Source organism: Belonocnema kinseyi, chromosome 3, assembly GCF_010883055.1.
Source record: "Belonocnema kinseyi isolate 2016_QV_RU_SX_M_011 chromosome 3, B_treatae_v1, whole genome shotgun sequence".
Lineage (NCBI taxonomy): Eukaryota > Metazoa > Arthropoda > Insecta > Hymenoptera > Cynipidae > Belonocnema > Belonocnema kinseyi.
The window spans coordinates 65,496,053-65,509,876 of record NC_046659.1 but is presented as its reverse complement, the minus strand read 5'-3'; the positions used below and the strand labels follow the sequence as shown (position 1 = coordinate 65,509,876).

The 13,824-nt window shown below is 27.7% G+C and overlaps 2 protein-coding genes across 4 annotated transcripts in view; one reads left to right on the top strand and one right to left on the bottom strand.

Moving 5' to 3' along the window:
• Positions 1-1,726, top strand: part of LOC117168771 (tyrosine-protein phosphatase Lar) — a 510,283-nt gene extending 508,557 nt beyond the window's left edge. For both annotated transcript variants that reach the window (XM_033354548.1, XM_033354547.1), the window contains one exon: positions 418-1,726. In XM_033354548.1, coding sequence (XP_033210439.1) covers positions 418-486 — 69 coding nt within the window. In that variant the 3' untranslated portion in view covers positions 487-1,726. The remainder of the gene's footprint in view (positions 1-417) is intronic.
• Positions 1,727-7,741: 6,015 nt separating this feature from the next.
• Positions 7,742-13,810, bottom strand: LOC117168942 (uncharacterized Golgi apparatus membrane protein-like protein CG5021). Of its 2 annotated transcripts, none has more exons than XM_033354935.1 (5): positions 13,581-13,810; positions 11,150-11,220; positions 10,831-11,065; positions 8,198-8,440; positions 7,742-8,106 (listed from the first exon to the last, which is right to left on the bottom strand). In XM_033354935.1, the coding sequence occupies exons 2-5, from the start codon at positions 11,206-11,208 to the stop codon at positions 8,041-8,043; spliced, it is 603 nt and encodes a 200-aa protein (XP_033210826.1). In that variant the 5' UTR covers positions 11,209-11,220; positions 13,581-13,810; the 3' UTR covers positions 7,742-8,040. The 2 variants fall into 2 exon arrangements, with proteins under 2 accessions (XP_033210826.1, XP_033210825.1); XM_033354934.1 differs by having other exon boundaries at positions 8,198-8,452; positions 13,581-13,808.
• Between the last annotated feature and the right edge of the window lie 14 nt (positions 13,811-13,824).

Sequence of the window (13,824 nt, the reverse complement as noted above, 5' to 3'; positions counted from 1 at the left end):
TAACCTTAATGATAAAAAACTATTTTCTGAAGTACAAAACCGGCCATAAACGCGCAGTTTTAAATGTATACAATTCTTTTAAAATACTTATTTATTCAGCTTTTAAAGCAGAATAAGTAATCCTATTCAATAATTTAAAATATGTAAAAAAAAGTACCTAAATTTGAATTTTACCTCTTTCAAGATGTGCTCGATGCTTCATATAAAAAAAGTGTTCCCTAAAGAAAAATCGAACTTTCGGGTTGAAATTGATTGAGATGATTAAATTTATTGAGATTGACTATAGATTTTGAAAATAAAAATCTTCTCATTGAATAAAATACGAAAAAAGAAAAGAAAAAAATATTGACACCTGAAAACGAAAGTGACAAATGATGAAATGATCTGATCTAATAAAATGATGTTGATTATTTTCAGGACCAATATCAGTTCTGCTATCGAGCCAGTTTGGAATATTTAGGTTCTTTCGACCATTACGCCAACTGACAAGCGGAAATTCGCGAGACCAGGGAGGTGCCGAGAGATCGAGTTGAAAGAAGAAACTATAACAGTGGAGAGAGAGCAAAAGTACGACGGGTTTAATTTCCTAAGATAACCGGCAGCTAATGCATCACTCATCGGATGAAGCCAGTCAATATTGTCTAACAAAGGCTACAGTAGTACTCATTTTTGAAATAAAAAAATTTCGCCGAGTATTCCAAGAAGCAAAAAAGCGATTACTGCTGACTTTATGAGCCAACTAATTAGTATAAAAGGACGCGAAGGCAGGATAATTAATAATATCTCCCGAAAAGTAAGTTTCAGAATCGCAAACTCGATTGAAATCGTTGAAGGCAGTTGTTTTCACTTGTCTCCCAGTGTCGTAAGCGAAAAACTTTCGTCAAAATGCAAGATTTTTAGGCGATAAGAAATAACGAAGAAAATAGTGAACAAAATTCTCCGTCTCAATTTCGTGATTGTATTTGGCAATTTTGGTAATAGTGACATTTAGGTTGAGTGATTTAGATAAAAGCGATAACATTCGGTTACGCTAAACATATCTGACGACGTGCATATTGTTGACTTGAATTTACACTTTTCTAATTTACACTTTTGGAACTCCTTTAATATCTATTCTAAATAGTTAGTCTTTTCAAATTAGGAGAACGAATTTAATAATAGGACCATTTCTCTTCTTAAAACTCGGCTATCGTAAATTCATTTCTAAATAATATTTGAAGCTACGAAGTCTCTAAATTTCAAACTTCGCTCCTTACAGTATTATGTTTCCATCAATACCGTTTTCTAAACCAAAAATCATTGGCACCGATAAACTCTAAATACTCAATTCAGATGTGTGCTTCCTTCAAGAACGACTATTTAGATTTTAAAAAAAACACGTCTCATTTTGACACTTTGTATAATGTACAGGCATCATTACCTCTAGAAATGACTACATGTTTTGAGGAAAGAAAAAAAAATTATGAAGAAAGTCAAGAGCTTCGTATTAAAGCTCAATTACTGCAGCTGTTGAACTATTGAATTGAAAATGAAAAAAACGAGAAAAATGGACATTTCCACTAACAAGAAAATTGCCATACTGCCAAACTGACAATTGTTAATGCCATATCCAATGTGCACGATAGGAAACTTCTTAATACCTACTATTATTTCACTCAGAGCATAAATAAAACTGTTGTAAGCTTAGTTTAAGAGATGCCATTAGGAATGTGAAGCTGAAGGATGAGAGAAAGTAGAGATGCAAACGAATGATATTGAATATGTGAATAGTAGTTTAATTTAGAGAATACTGAATGTTGAAATCACGTACTGTTGGCCTGTGCCCTCGAAAATCGCATGTACAAAGTCGCACGTCATGTCTTACTCTTCTTTTCATTCTTTCTTTACAATTAGTCTTTCATTTTAATGTTATATGTTTTTTTTCGTATATATATATATATTTAGATATTTTTCCCTTCTACGATTCAATATTTCCATGTAAAAGAACCTCTAAATTAACAATTTTGCTATTTATGTTTGTTCCTCGATTTGTACACATATGCGGTAAACACGATACCGGTTTGGTAATTAACACACTCTGGTTTATAAGGGGAGACTGTCAATTGTAAATTATAGTTTCGGTTCATAATTTTTTTAATAAAAGCTCATTACCTGAGTTTTTTTTACCAAAAATGTGAGCTTTTTTGCCGCATTGGAGAAAATCAATTTGGAAATATTCGTCGTAAGTTGCGTGTTCGATTCTCGCTGCCAGCAATTTTTTATCTTTTTTTTATTTATTAAAAAGTTTATAAATATAATTTACTTTAATAATTTTCAAATAATTTGATAATAATAATTTGCTTAAAACCCTTTCCCACGGAAAAACAGACTTTTTAACTTTATCATGCTTTTCGCAAACTAATTTAGTTTATATACATGTTATTGATTTATTTTACTAATATTTAAGAATTCCAATTTTTTGTTTAACAACCTCTTTTATAATTATAACATTAAATATAATTGAAAGGCATTATGAAAAACGTTGATAATGTTTTAGGAAAATAAGTTTGTTGGCGAAAAAAATGGATGCATTTTTAAAAAGTAAGTTTTTTTGTAGAAAAAGGCATTATAAAATTACCATGTGCAATCTTTTTCAAGGTTATTGGTAGGAATTATATTTATAAACATTTTATTTAATAAAAATTAATTTAAAATAAAGTGCAGACGAAAATATCGAAAAAGCGCATATTACTGTTTGACAAACGTAAGCTCAGGTAATATCACTGAACAGCTTTCACTAAAAAAATTATGAACCAAAACCCCGAATTTCTTACAATATTTTGAGATCTGATTTGCTTAAGTTTGCTGGATTCTGAGAATTCTAAGGATTTCCAAATAACGCAAAAAATGCATGAGATTGCAGGAATTCAGAGATTTCAGAAAATTCCAAATATGAAAGGAATTCAGCTAATTATAAGAGATTCTATGATTTAAAAGAATTCATAATATTGAAGGAATTCATGAAATTTAGAGAATTTCCTGAATTCCTCAAATATTCCAAATTCAGAGAATTCAAGAATAATCAAGAATATTAGTGAGTTCGAAATATTCTAAGATTTCAGGAAGTTCAAACAATTTCATAGCATTTAGGGAATATAAGGAACTAAGAGAATCCAGAGAAAATAATGAATTTAAGGAATTTATAACATTTAAAAGAATCGAAAAATTCAGAATATTAAAGGATTTCGGGAAATTTTGAAAATTTTAGAGCATATCAGGAACTTCACTGTATTTATGAAATTCAGAGAAATTCACAAATTTCTAAAAAAAAGAGAATTGATGAATTTTAAGGATTTAAGAGAATTCACGTAATTTGAAGAATCCAAGGAGTTTCAGGAATTCAGAATATTCAAGGAACTCATCTAATTACAAGAAATTCAGGGATTTAAAAAAATGTATAATATTTAGGGAATTCAGAAAAGATAGAGAATTTCCTGATGTCCTAAAATATTCACAATTAAGGAGATTCAGAGAATTCGAGGAATTTTATGAGTTTAGAATATTCAAGGAATTTGCAAAAATCAGGGAATTCAGAATATTGAAGGAATTTGCAGAAATCCAGTAAATTCAGGATATTTTGAAATTTCAGACAATTTTAGAGCATTTAGGTAATTTAAGAAATTAGGAGAATTCAGAAAAACTAATAAATTTAAGCAATTCAAAACATTAAAATATTCGAGAAATTCAGAGGATTTTCGATCATTTATGGAATTCTGTGTATTTCTGAAATTCAGAAAATTCAGAGAAATTTCATAACATAAGGGGAATTTATGAAATTGTCGACGAACTTCAGGAATTTAGAACATTAAAATAATTAAGGAACTTCAAGGATGTCAGGGGTTTGAGAATACGAGAATTCGAGAAATTTAAAATAATTTACATAATCTGACAAATTTTTATTGCTCTAAATATAAAACTCGTTAATTTTAAAGAAAGATAGGAACATGTAATTTTTTATATAATAGACTAAGAAGGCTTAATAAATTTTAAATTGCAATAGATTTTAACAATTCAATTATTTTTACTGAATTCAAAAAGGTTAAAGTTTTTTCCTGATTCCAAATATTTTAAGCCATAAAAATTAAATATTACTGATTGGTTTCGAATTATCAATTTCATGTATTATCAATTCAACATTATTATTTCGCATTGATACTTATTTGCTTCTAAAATTTAAATAACAAAACGAACCATTAAAAAAAAGAAATAAAAAAAAACAAGGGAATTTTAAATATTATACTAATCCGGAGAGTATTAACTACTAATCCCGTTTTCTCTGTTTTGCGTATGCGTGCTAAAATGAGCGGCCAACTGAACAGGCAGTAATTAGTAAAGCATAATTTAAACATGGAGATATATCGAGTTACGACATCCACTATCAGTGTACAAAAATGTCCCCTTGCACATAAAAGGCATCGGAATAACGCGTGTATTTACGCCAAATAAATACCAGAAACATAAAAAATAAATGAATCTAATAAATTTGGACTAATAGTGTAAGTATTCGAGATACGCTCTAGTTAAACTTTGTACATTATTCTTCGGTCTGTAATGACAATAAGCTCGCGCTTATTTATGTCCTCCGATTTTACGAGTACATATTGTATCGTATTGTACATTTCTTTGATAAATATTCATAAAATAAAGGTACAAACTGCCTCGACTGTGTATAGAGTGTCATAAGTATAAAGTGACGAAAGCAATAAGATAATTTTTCTAGTTCTTGGCATTTGTTTGGCTCAGGCTACACTACTATCGAACATTTTAAATACACTCTTTCTTTTTCTTCACATTTTATTTAATGTTGATGGAAATATTTTTCTATTTTTTGACTCTACGTACTGTTCAATCATTCCATTTTTTTAAGAATACAAGAGGGCCAGGAGTTTACAATTGTGTGTAAATAAAAGCACCATCTGTCATTAAACAGCATTATACATATTATATAAGAAATAACATAATAGATATATATTATTATAAATATTGTGAAGAGAGCAAACACTAGTGGCATGTGGATATTTCCCATGCTAACGGTAAACAATTAAATTTTATTGATCTACTCACGACCCCAGATTTTACTTTAAAATGTTGCATATACGTTTTATACTTTTTAAGATTGTCTTTTTTATAAATTTTTACAAACCAACGATTACTATTTTCAGACCCTTTAGTTTTTAACTGTGGAAATAGTTTAAAAAGTGTATTTTAGTTTATTGACTCGTTACATTTAAAATCAACTTAAATGACAGTAGATCGAATCTAAAACTTACAAATCCTGCATTTATTTGATTTTATATTAAAGTTTTTTAGAATACTCGAAACTCGATGTTTCTTTATTTTTACGAGAACGGAATACAAAATATGAATTATTGTACTTAGGTTTAAAATAGTAATTTTTATATTAATCTGTACGCAACGTGTATTATTTGTCTCGTTTTTGTAATTATGTCATCGAACTTCAAAATTGTATATAAGCGCTTATAAGAGATTAAGAATTTCAAGTCCAGAAATGTATCTATTATTTGCATTTCTATTGGTAAATGTAGTTCTTCGTTCGTGTAGCTTTAAGTTTTTTGTGTCCCTTGTTCAAAATTTGTGACCAATAAATTCCTTAAAACAGATTTCATATTGTGATTGAGAGCAGAGCTTATTTTAAAGAGTAATTTTAATCAAAAATTCCAGTTCGAAATGATCAAAGTTTTTATTATTAAAACATGTATACATAAGTAAATGAAGAAATTTAAAGAATTCAGAATATTCAAAATATTCAGAGAATTTATGAATTTTAAGGAGTTCAGAAATTTCTGATCATCAAAAATAAATTATTTAGGGAATTTGGACAATTGTAAAAATTCTAGGAATTCAGAGAATTTTAGCGTATTGATGAAGTTTGCAGAATTTTATGATTTTTAAGTAAAAAAAAAGTTTTGAACCAAAAATCTTTTTCAATCAATCAATTTTCAACAAAAACGAATTTACAACTAAAAGTATCAATTTTCCTACCCAATAAACGAATTTTCAACAACATGCATTTTAAAACAAAAAACTGATTTTTCCGATAAAAAGGTAGATTTTCAATACAAAGAAATGTAATCAAATGAAAAGAGAATTTCTAAAAAATACTTTCATTTTCCACCATACCGAGGAATTTTAAAGTAAAATGATGAATTTCCCAACCAGACGATATTTTAACACACACATTTTTTAGACAAGAACCAAAAATTGCATCTAAATTGTTCAAATTTCAAGCCAAAAGGCAAATCTTCTGTGAAACAGTGAATTTTTTAACTTGAAAATATGAATTTTTAGCATGAACTTTAGTTTCCATAAAATAGTTCAATTTTCGACAAAAAGAAATTTTTTTAGTAGTTCAATTTTCAACCAAGTAGTTCTATTTTCAACAAAATAATTAAATTTTCAACCAAAATAAATTAATTTTGTACCAAAAATATATTAAGTGGACATTTTAATAAAATTAAATTATTCTTAAAAGATGAACATTCCGAATGGGGTAAAATTTTTAATAAATAAAATAATTAGGAATGATAAAGGAAGCAAAACTGTTTCAATCAGTCTACATATATTCACACAATTTTGCAATCTTCTTTAGTTTATTTCTTATATTTTTATTTAAAGTACGAACAAAGTATACTTTTTTCACTAAATTGTTTAATTTAGAACGCTTTCAAATAAAATTGTTCAATTTTAAACTTTTATTATGATTACAAATATGTTATAGATTTGAATCGCATTCAATATAAGAAATGTTGGAGTTCAAAATGAACAAATTTTTTTGATTTGATTATTGTCGAATTTAAAATGCTTCAGTTATAAATAATTCAAAAAATATATAAAGTTACAAATCTTTAGTGTCGGATCATTAAAAGCATAAATATACATTTTTAATTTTCAACGTTTCCAATCTAAAATTCTGCAATTTTAAATGTTTATTTAAAATAATTTAACGGTATTTTAAAAATTGATTTATATTTATTTAAATGTGGATTATACAACTTTCAGATTCTAAAACGCTTGTAATTATAAACTGTTTAATTTGCATTGCTTGAAGCAAACCTTTTTTCCATTATATAAAATTTTGTATCACTCCGCAATTTGGCAATTTTAATTTGCATTTTTACTTTTTTCACATAAATTGACATCTCGTTAAGTTTCTAACGGGTTTTAATGACACTCATTAAGTTATTAAGTTACTGTTTTAATTATTTTCTTACGAGTATTACTTTTTAATTATACAATTTATTTCAGATCATTTTTATCTGAAATAGTTTTAAAATGCTCTAGAATTTATCATTACTTTTAGATTTTTATAGTTTTTTTATATTTTTTAAATGTGTATTTAAACTCCTAAAAATGATTCGATCTACTGTCGAGTATTTTGAATTATATTAGAATATCGCAATGTGTTTGATTTCTTAAAAAAAAGGTTGTCAAATTCTGCTTAATTGATTCGCAAAAGCAAATTAAAAAATTCCCTGTATTATTATAGTAATACAAACAGTCAACAAACGAGATTCACGACTGCAATTCAAGTTTAGAAGAATTAATATAAAACTTAGAGCAAAACAGAAATGAATTCGTAAAAAATAAACGAATGAGAACAAATTATTTTGTAATACTTTCTTCCCAGAAGGAATACAGTGGTTATAGGGCAGGAGCGGTAAACAAAATGTTATCGATTGAATTAAAAAGATTATCATAAATAATGTGTATTAGAAGACTGTTGACAAGAAAACTGCATTGTAAAGTATGTAGTGCCGGATGGCATCAATAAAATAGCAACTAACGTGTACAAATGATTTTCTCCCGACCTTCGTCCTTTAAACAAAAATGTCTTTCTCAGAATCACGCTCTAAAGGCGCCTTTTATTGCTTCCTTATACTTAAAAAAGTCATCTCACTATTGTATGTACAACTTATTAGGATAAATATGTTCATTCACGATTATGACATCGAGGCGAGAAATTATCACATTCTTATTCTTCTAAATAACATTTCCTGGTTGATTAGAATTTGTAGCTGGAGGAGATCTTGTCATCATCGAAGCCATCTGAAAAATACATTTTTTTCAATAACAAATACATGAAGAGTAATGTAACAAAAATGAGAACATTATTTTTTTATTGTGAGTTTTTTCTTACATTTTGTATAAATTGCTTTCTGATGAAATCGCTGGTGGCAGAAGAAATATTTTTATCGCTACCCATTTTGCATTTAACGTATCCATAAAGATTGGCTCCGTTGAGTACAAGTGCGATTGTCGTCAGCAATAGCCACTTGAATTTGAAAGTAAAGAATGCGACAAAAAAGAGAAGGGCCCAGAGCAAAGGGCAGAGGATTAAGGCCAGCCAAAATATCCGCGCTTCTGAAGCATTTATTCGATTCTGTTGAGCACCCTGAAACACAGGGCATATGGCAGACATCATGTTTAATAATTTTACCATTTTTAAATGTCCTTATAATTATACTTTTATGGCTTTTCTAACTAATGTTAACGGCATTTTTTTTTAGGAAACAGTAAAAGTAAAAAAATAAGAAAAAACTAATTTCCATAACTTAAACGTTTCTGTCTTCTTGGCTTGGAATTATTTAATAAGCTTTAAGTAGTTTAATACTTTTGAAATAAGTTTTATTAAAAGTTCGTCAGCAAAGTGGGTCTCAACTGTCTTCAGCTTAAATTTTTTTCTAAATTTGTTCTTAAACTGGATGTTTAATTACAGAAAGCATCTTTTTGATGATTTATGAGTAGTGCAAAGGAAAATTTTAAATCTTGAATCTTTGTTTCTTTAAATATTTAAAACATTTAAATATAAAAAAGTGGAGTACTAAATACTTTAATAACACTAATCCCTAATGACAAAATACCATTTTCAGGTATACAAAAACTTCCATCAAACACAGTTTTCAATTTATCGAATTCTTTTATGCTATTTTACGCAACTTTTACTACGGAATAACAATTCTTAAAGAATAATTTGAAAGACGCAAAACGCAGAACTAATTTTAGTTATTTCAAAAAGGGATCGATATTTTTCTTCCTTTAAATATTTAAAACGCTTTAATAATCTTAATGACAAAAAACCATCTTCTGGTTTACACAAGTCTATATAAAATGCACAGCTTTCAAAATATCCTTTTCTTTTTAAAATACTTATTTACTCACATTTCAATGCAGAATTACACTTTCTAAACAATAAATTAAAATATGTTAAAAAGAAGTGTCCTACATTTGAATTATACCAATTTAAAAAATGCTCGATACTTTATTTTCAAAAGCAATCGAAAATTATTATCTAAAGAAAAATCGACTGGAAGAACTTTCAGGTCGAGAAAGATTGAGGCTCACCGTTCAGTGTTTACCAGACACTTAAATTTTAAATTCTGTTGTTTTTTTTAATTTTCAAGACCAAACTCAGAATTTTAATTGTTTACGAAAATTCCACTTTCCAAATCAGAAATGTAATTCTTTTGGAAAATGCACTTTTTCAAGTCATTATAACTCTTTTGGAAAAAGGTTTGAATTTTACTGGAAAATTCTCTGTTACAATTCGGAAAATATCCTGTTAGAACACAAAGTCAAAATTTTACTTCATTATGCTTCTGTTTTTAATCCAGGTATAACTCAGAATTATAATTCTGTCAAAAAACTCCCTGAACCAACCGAAAATTATCATTCTTTTCAAAACTTCCCTGCCCTAAAACAGACGCATAATAAATCTTTTAGAAATTTCCCTTTTCAGATTCTAAATTACAAATATATGTTCCAAATCTAATGGAAGAGTTGGAGTACAGATATAGGTAACCAAATTTTTTATCGAAATTGGATTTATTGCAAGAAAAATTCTTTAGAAATCAAATAAATATTGCGCTAAAAGAATTTTGCAAAATATCTTCTGATACAATAATTAAAAAAAAAAAATGTATTTAAAATATTAGTTACAATTTTAATGTAGAAGTAATGCTTTTAAATCTTTTAAAATTGGGATTTCTTGCAATCGTCATCATTTAATGACAGCAAAATTTTTTTCTTCCGATTTTGAGCAATCTCGGAACAGAATACTTTTTTTGAATCAAACGTTTTTTATTCTGATTTAGAACCCTCACATCTCCGAATTAAAACTATATTTTTTCAACAAATTCAAAATTTGTTTTTTTAATCACTCTCTAAATCAGATTTTGAAGACCCATGAAATTTTGATCTTAAAATCCTCAGTCGATTTTCTCGGAATTAGCGAACTTTTTTTGTAGTAAACTTTATTAACCCATACTGAGAAACTTAAAATTTCAAAAGAATGAATTTATTTTACTTTAAACTTGAAAATTGACCTTTTTATTTAAATTAGCAGACGAGTCTACTTCAATTTGCAGCCAGTTTCATTTGAGGTATGCAAACATTTGTTTTATCTAGTTCTTTTTTGCCATCCTTTCGATTACGGTTTTTGTATTTTTATTTTAAAACATAAATATTTCTTTCTTTGATTAAAAAAAATCAGATATCATACTTCAGATCAATGCTATAATTAGAGAGTTTGGCTGTGCATCGGGTTTCAAGATTTCAAAATTTAAAAATTCCAAAATTTTAAAAAATTGTAAAGAGCATCACTTCTATTATTGTCACTGTCGACAAAAAGGTTAGTTTCATTGCTTGTTTCGTGACTGAACAAACTGAAAGCAACAGAATCTTTTAAAAAAACTTATGGTAATCATTTTAGTACAATCGATTGAAAAATCCCGGTCATTGCCTGGTAATGTTTAAAAATTAAGTAACTAAAACCTTTCTGGATTCGAAGACCCAATGGCTCTTTCCATCGTCGTCTACGTAATTCCACCACCTAAGTCCTACCATCAGTCTTCCAGTGATATTTTTGACTGTCCAAAAGTCCATAGACAATAGAAGAGTGACAGCAACAAAACTAGCTATAAAACTCGTCGAAAACCACCCACAAAACATGTAGGTAACTAAAGCCGTCACCCTGAAGGCAAGGTGGAACGAGGTGACGTAAGGGTGTCTGAAATAATGAATTGCATATGGATAAGTTAAATTAAATGCTCGCAAATCCTCAAGAAATTTCTTTTCTCAAATTTAGACATACTTAAGTTTATTTTGCGTCGCTTCATCCTCCTCTCCAAACGCGATTGTATCGTCGTCCATTAGTAATGGCACCTGCAAACCATAAAATTTAATTCACAAAATCCAATAAGAAAAGAGGAGAAGGTGAAGACCTGAACAATTTCAAATTTTTAAACAATTTGACATACATGTTTGGTCTGATTTTTTAAATATCTGTATTGCAGTTGAATACTACAGTGAAATTGGAACTGCACAAACTATGTGAAAATGTTATTTAAAATATGCATTGGTGATAGAATAAACTTAATCTCTAACAGATTTGCTACAAAATCCGAATTTCGAAATTGCCTGACTTTTCCCGAACAGTTTTCATTTTTCCTAAACGTTAAAAATATTTTTTTAGATATAAAAACAACGTTACACATAGTAGATCAATAATGCAAATGCAAAAAAATATTTCTAATTAAATATATTTCCAACAATTTTAATGACAATAGCCATACATAATTTTATAAGGGATCATCCACGAATTACGTAAAACAAACCTAAAATAAATGAATTTGCAACCAAATATTTTATTTTTCAACTCAAAGAAATCAAGTTTTAACCAAAAATGGAAGGATTAAATTTTCGGTTAAATCTATTAACTTTCGGTCAAGAAATCCGGAAACAAAACAGAATAATTTCCAAAGCAAAAAGAAGAATTTTCAACAAAAAAGTCTCATTTTCATTCGATAAAGAAAAAAAAATCTTATCCAAAGTGCTAAATTTTCAAGTCAAAAAGACAAACTTTCTGTCTGCCAGTTGAGTTGCCGACTCAAAAATATGAATTTAAAAAAAATGGAATTTTCTACATAAATAGTTGAATTTTTCAACGAAAAAGACAGGTTTTCAATCAAATAAATAAAATGTAGTAAATTAAGAAAACAAAATCTCACCCAAAAATATGAATTTTCAACCCAAAAAATGTAATTTTCTACCAAAACAGTTGAATTTTGAGCAAAATAGACGAGTTTTTTTCGCAAATTCAAACAAAATAGTTATAACTTTAACCAAAGAAATTAATTTTTAACTAAACTGACGAGTCTCGAAAAGAAAAGAATTTTTAACCAAATATTTAAATTTTGAATCGATATAGTGAAGAAAATATAATAATATATTTAAACAAATATCTTATTATAATTTTAATATTATTTGTTATTTCTATAATTTTAATCATTATTAGGTTTAATAATATTAGAATTATCTTAGGATAAGTTGGATTATGATTAATTTCTTAAGAAACTTATTTACCGTTTTTGATCCTTCAAGAAGAGTAAATTTTGCATTAAATTGATTAGGAATATATTTTATGACGTTTTTAAGAAAATTATTTTGATTTAGACCTTCTATATAATACATTTTGTTAAATAAATTTTCAAATTTTATTATTAAAGAAATAAAAATTCCATTAAAATTTTTTTTAAAAATAATTGAGCAATATTTAAAACTTTATTTATTTTTATCATATTAAATAATTCTATTATATTATTTTCTTATAATTTTAATTAGGATTAATTATCCACCAAAAGACAAATTTTCAACAAAATACATGAATTCTTAACTAACACAAATACTTTTTTAACGAAAGTTAAATTTTAAACCAAGAAGATAAAATTGGTATAACAAAGATCAATTTCCCACAAAAGATGAAATGATTAATTTTCAGTCTAATAGTTACAATTGAATAGTTTAATTTTCAACCAAAGAAATGAATTAGCCACCAAAAATATTAATATTCTACTACAAAAGGCGAATTTTCAACAGAATTGTTGTATCGTCAACTAAGACGGATACATTTTCAACCAAATAGTTGTGATTTTTAACAAAAAAATATGCAATTTCTGCCAAAAGAGATGAATGTTTAACCTAAAAAACTAATGTTCAACAAAATAATAAAATCAACTTCAACTTCACTTTATCGGAAATTCCCTGAGATTCCCTGACCAGTTTTAAATATCCGTGAATTTCTGGAATTCACTGAACTGTACCAATCCTGTCTTAAGTTTGCTCATTGCTAATAAGCCCTGTCATTAGAGAAATTCCAAAATCATGTTTCACATAAGTTGTGCCATACCAGTAAGCAATAATAATTAAATATGCAAAAAATACAGAGAATAAAAATCATTCAAAATAAAAACATGTTTTTATGAACAGTGTACATGATTCACAGAGGTCACACTTTAAACTGATTATTTTTACTCCAAATCAATACGAATAAGCGAAGATGTAAAATTTAGGTTAAGATTCACCGATATTGTCCCCGCACTAAAAGCCATTTCTCTCATTGAAAAAAATCAAGCAAAGGTCCATCAAGATTATAGTTACTCATTTAGAAAACATCACAAATACTGAAAAAGTAAACAAACCCCCAAATAAATCCATATTCCCTTCAAAAAAATACGCATACATACACGTTACATGCAATAGCGAACAGCAGCTTTCCAGGTCGAGGAAAAAAGCTATAATTATTTATAGCTTTTATCGTTTGAAAGCCGGATTTCAGAATGCCTTGCGAATTCGATAAAAAAGGTTAGAAATGAGAAAAACATTAAAAATCGCACAATAAATCACACAAAACACGGAACACCTACCGAAGCAGACGCCATTTTTAAAACGTCACTTTAAATGTCGTCTGCTCCCTAATGACGATCGCAA

What these genes read in the sequence shown, in the direction of transcription:
- LOC117168942 (XM_033354934.1), bottom strand. Translation starts at nt 11,208, where the DNA reads ATGGACGACGATACAATCGCGTTTGGAGAGGAGGATGAAGCGACGCAA. An exon ending in GGGTCTTCGAATCCAGAAAG is followed by an intron (nt 8,453 to 10,830) that starts GTTTTAGTTACT and finishes CCTGTGTTTCAG; the next exon opens with GGTGCTCAACAGAATCGAAT. An exon ending in GAAAGCAATTTATACAAAAT is followed by an intron (nt 8,107 to 8,197) that starts GTAAGAAAAAAC and finishes TGTATTTTTCAG; the next exon opens with ATGGCTTCGATGATGACAAG.